The 4,507-nt window shown below is 34.4% G+C and overlaps 1 protein-coding gene across 8 annotated transcripts; it reads right to left on the bottom strand.

Moving 5' to 3' along the window:
- Positions 1-275: 275 nt before the first annotated feature.
- Positions 276-3,281, bottom strand: LOC147512434 (tRNA (guanine(26)-N(2))-dimethyltransferase 1-like). Of its 8 annotated transcripts, none has more exons than XR_015217208.1 (6): positions 3,162-3,281; positions 2,994-3,046; positions 1,888-1,978; positions 1,733-1,805; positions 1,551-1,639; positions 276-1,417 (listed from the first exon to the last, which is right to left on the bottom strand). XR_015217208.1 is itself a non-coding variant. In XM_086599466.1 (6 exons), the coding sequence occupies exons 2-6, from the start codon at positions 3,006-3,008 to the stop codon at positions 1,294-1,296; spliced, it is 441 nt and encodes a 146-aa protein (XP_086455592.1). In that variant the 5' UTR covers positions 3,009-3,046; positions 3,162-3,281; the 3' UTR covers positions 276-1,293. The 8 variants fall into 8 exon arrangements, 2 of the variants coding, with proteins under 2 accessions (XP_086455592.1, XP_086455593.1); XR_015217209.1 differs by having other exon boundaries at positions 1,888-2,035; XR_015217210.1 differs by having other exon boundaries at positions 3,117-3,257.
- Between the last annotated feature and the right edge of the window lie 1,226 nt (positions 3,282-4,507).

A 4,507-nucleotide genomic window follows, 5' to 3' on the forward strand; every position in this document is an offset into this window, starting at 1 on the left:
CACAACAACCAATGAACTACCTCAACAGACAATCCAATTATCATCGCCTAGACACAAATATCCACACCTTACCATATCTTATACCAAATCTAATGAAATCATCACCATATTTTCATCCCATTTTTTCATTCCCAAAATATCACAAAAACAAATCACATTACCAATCCAGCTCTTTCTCATATATACACCAGATAATCTTCCCCTTTCCTCAACCATAGAACACATATCTCATATCCTATCCCAAGCTCATATTACTGAGTCCCAAGAAGCACTACTACAGAAAAGTGCATAGATAGCATAGGAAAAACGCTATGAATTTTACTTGATAGCATTTACAAAACGCTATCTATGGCCATGCTATGCTTTTTAAGATAGCGTTTGTGTCCAAAACGTTATCAAATTGATAGCACTAGTGTCCTAAAACGCTATGAAAACGATAGCGTTATTTATAGCGTTTGTCAAAAATGTAATAAATTTCATAGCGTTTCTACCTCAAAACGATAGCATTTTTTTCATGCTATTATACTTTTATAGTGTTGGGAAAATGCTATTGTTTTGTCAATATAAAATTAAAAAAATTCAAATGTATATTAAATTTATTAAATTAGTTAATGCAAAAAAAATTAGATCCAGATGGATTCGAACCATCAACCTCTCAATTATTTGAGCGCTCTTCCATTTCGAGCTTATGAATCCATGGTATCACACAATCTCATTATACTTGAGGAAATACAGGACTGCACAAAATTAATGTAAAGAAGCGAAAATCCTATATATACAAACTTTAAGGTCCCAACTAAGTCAATACTAGCTATGTTACTCGTCTTTAAACAGGCCCATTAGAGAACACTTAAGTAGAAGATTTTTAAGAAAATGAATGGTATAACTAAGCAAATTACTTGGACTATAAATCAAGCAACTTACACATTTAAACAACACACTCATCATTATCAAAAAATCTTGCTAAGTATTCATTAACTTTACAACGAGTCAAAGAGAAAAATTGAACCTGAGAATGGTTAAGTGCACCACAACAATGAGCACGCTTCTACTATATAGACATGCTAAACTGATCAGTTGCTTATAAAGCAAAACCTTTTTCTAATTTCATACTATATAGACATGCTAAACTGTTGAAATCCAATAAAAAATCAAAAAATAAAAGTCAACATTAAGCTTTATTAAAGGTGTTCATACATTTAAAAGTTACCCGTCATTTACGACAAGTAATTGCACAAAAGACGATAAATCATGAATTATATCTTATGAAAGCATCATGTACCAAGAAAAGCACTAGGAGCAAGATACATACCTTGCTACGGTTCTTGCAAGGCTTTGCAGATGGAAGGAATCACATCCAACATACTGATATACATATGATAGCTTAAGAGGTGTGTTCTTCATTGCACTAGCAGAGCTGTTATTCACCAATGTTAAAAATTGGAGTTTAGAACTAACCTGGCGAATGAATGGCCACAACATATAACCACAGTAAATACGTCAAACCCTGGTCCTATTTAATAGTTTGATGAAAGTAAGAAGCCACCCACGTGAATATACGCACGACAACCCGGACATAGAAATCCATTTGATCTGAGAGGATGGGCACAATATACCGCTTATAACGATTTGCATGACTCTGCAACAAAAAAACAGGAAAACAGAACTTTAGTGCTGCAATTGAATAAAGAATACAAGCTGAACAAATAGCTATTTGTTAAAATAGAGGTACCTCGATGCACACAAGGAGGATCCTCAAAGCCATCTTGTGACAATATTTACCTTTTAGGGGATAGGAACCATATCTAATTTCACAAATAAATATTAGAAGAATCAAAACTGACAAACATTTTTACGTATTTCAAGGAGAAAAGAAAATATGGTTACTTGGAGTAGCAAACCTCCCCATTGCCGCCACACAACACTGCCAAATCAGTGGCTGTGCACATCAATATGCCTCCATCGGCAACAGATTGTACTGCAGAGTCCAGGAACACAGAAGGTGAACCATAAGGATCAAGAACCACCTAAAATACTAGTCACCAAGATAAGTGTAAATAGACTATACAACCTGAAAATACTAGACACAATTTTCCAAGTTCAAAAAATTGCAAATATGCAGTGCCAAAGAATAAGAGACACTCAAAGTAACGTAATAAGAAAAGTAACAGATGCAAGAATACTCTCAAGACACCTGAAATAGTAGAGAAAAAGAGAAAAATTGTCGTCCACAAGTGACATAATTGACCTTTGATTGTGGCAACTCCTATATCTTGCAATATCAGTTCTTGTTACAACTAACTGTTACACCCTTGGAGTTTACGCAAAGTGGAGCACACACTCTTGAAAGATAGAGCAAAATAGATTAAAGGGATCAAGAATAAGCCTAGAGAAACACATAATTTGTTCAACAATCATAATCAAATGTGTTTTTAGACATATCCCTATCTTATATCTTACAAACTCTAAATAAATTAATCATATGCACAGCCAATTAATGAGTCCTTAAATTCCAATTAAAAGAACATACTTGTGCCAACCTGCTTGTGGAATACCATACGCTAAAAAAAGAGAGGAAGAATTGTAGTATGGGCAATGGGCATACTGATGTAAGGTTGCATTTCCAATGCCAATTATCACTATATTACTTATAATTGGACAAGGGATGAGAAAAATTGAAGTTTATTTATGTACCAGCTAGAGTTGAGCAATTTCCAGATCTATACGAATTTCATAATCAATTTTGAGCTTCAAATTACTAAACATGGAAAAAGAGATAGAGCGTACGTGAAAATTTGCAAATGGATATGCAAGCAAGTCAATCACAAATGAAAAATATTCATTTCCAACTAAAACAGGAAAGAACAAAAAAAAATCAGCTCCTAAACAAACATGATAATCATCTTAAGTCTTCACCACATATAGACAATCCCTAACAAATAAAATAAAAAGGGATAAAGAAATTAAAAAACCAGTTTACACGAAGTGCTAACCCAAGAGATAGCCATGCTTCGCCGCTAGTTTCTGCAATCTTCATCAACCAGATCTGGAAAAATAAGAACTTGAATTCAATACCCTAAAAAAATGGAATTTGTGAATTTAAAAAGAAAAATAACCTAATAGAAATAAATCTTAAGTATATCTAGATCAAGATGCTTCACTGGATATTCAAAAGATTAACCATCTCCACTTTTAGGTTGCTCGGATTTGAATTCGCTTCGGGGAGGAGAAAGAAGAGAAATGGAGTAATAGACGAGGGCAAGATATATCGAGTGTTATTTTTTAGTTACTCTCACATGTGTGAAGTTTTTAAGTGCCTACTTTACCCACGTGTTAAGTGGAGATAGCGTTTATGAGGACAAGTATGCAAACCGTGCTAAGCATCGGTGTTCTTTCAAGGCTTTAAACTCGTCGCTCTAATATTTCTTAGATAGTATGATTTTTGTCGCTCTAACCTATGTCTCCCATAGTATGATTTTTTGAATTTTAGTTTTAATCTAAAAAATAATATAAAAATATTAAGAGGGATTGAATATAATTTCAGTAATGTGAAGGAGGTTTTTTAAATTGTTTTAAATAATATGAAACTAATTTAAATTTCAGTAAAGTGGGGGAGTTTTTTGCAAATTGTTTAAAAAGAAAAGAACTGATTAGAAATTTAAAATAATTAAGGGAGGTGGTTCTAAAATCTTAAAATAGAGAGATTGGAAATACACTGTTCGGTTGAGAAGTAGGACTCCTAAAGACCCGGCTATCATATAGTGTAGAGATTTGGGGAGAGCGTGTAAGCATTAAACGCAACTGTTGAGACAAACGTACCGGTCAAGGATAAGACAAACGCAATGTCTATTTTTAACATAGCGTTTTTTTACAATTGCAATTAAATAAAAGCTATCTATGTCCATTTTTCTAGTAGTGAAGAGAGCAAAATAATGGAAATACCAAGAGAATTACTGATCAAATCTAGAGCTCGATGGGAAGCTTCACTCATCGGAAAAATCATCTCAGACAGTGAACAACAACCAAATGAGATCATGAAGGCTATCCGTCAGAAGTGGAATCTGAGAAAGACACTGGATATTGTGGTCGTACCTGGAAACAAGTTTATTCTAAGCTTCGAGAAAGAAATCGATAAAGCTCGAATCTTGAAGGATCAGCCTTGGCAAATTTTAGGCTATCTTTTTGTTCTAAAAGCATTCTCTCCAAACCTAAACCCTCAAGATATCAACTTTACCCATCAGGAGTTCTGTATAACTTTTGAAGGACTGCTTTTAGAACATTTAATGCCTGAAGTCATAAGATACCTGGCATCAGCGGCTGGAAGTGTAACAACTGTTTACACACCTGATAACTCACCACGAGATGCTACTGGTTACAAAGCAAAAGTGAATGTGGAACTGGCTCGCCCATTCGCACAAGGAACATTGGTCAACACATTTGATGGAGGAAGAAAATGGGTCGACTTCATTTATGTGGAATTCTAACTACCATCGCCTCTCATGCCACC

This window comes from Coptis chinensis, chromosome 3, assembly GCF_015680905.1.
Source record: "Coptis chinensis isolate HL-2020 chromosome 3, ASM1568090v1, whole genome shotgun sequence".
Lineage (NCBI taxonomy): Eukaryota > Viridiplantae > Streptophyta > Magnoliopsida > Ranunculales > Ranunculaceae > Coptis > Coptis chinensis.

Bases quoted from the DNA above. Each gene is read 5' to 3' on its own strand.
- LOC147512434 (XM_086599466.1), bottom strand. The intron at 1,640-1,732 runs GTACCTCTATTT...TTTTTGTTGCAG, and splicing joins TCCTCCTTGTGTGCATCGAG to AGTCATGCAAATCGTTATAA. The intron at 1,418-1,550 runs GTGGGTGGCTTC...GGTGAATAACAG, and splicing joins GTTGTCGTGCGTATATTCAC to CTCTGCTAGTGCAATGAAGA.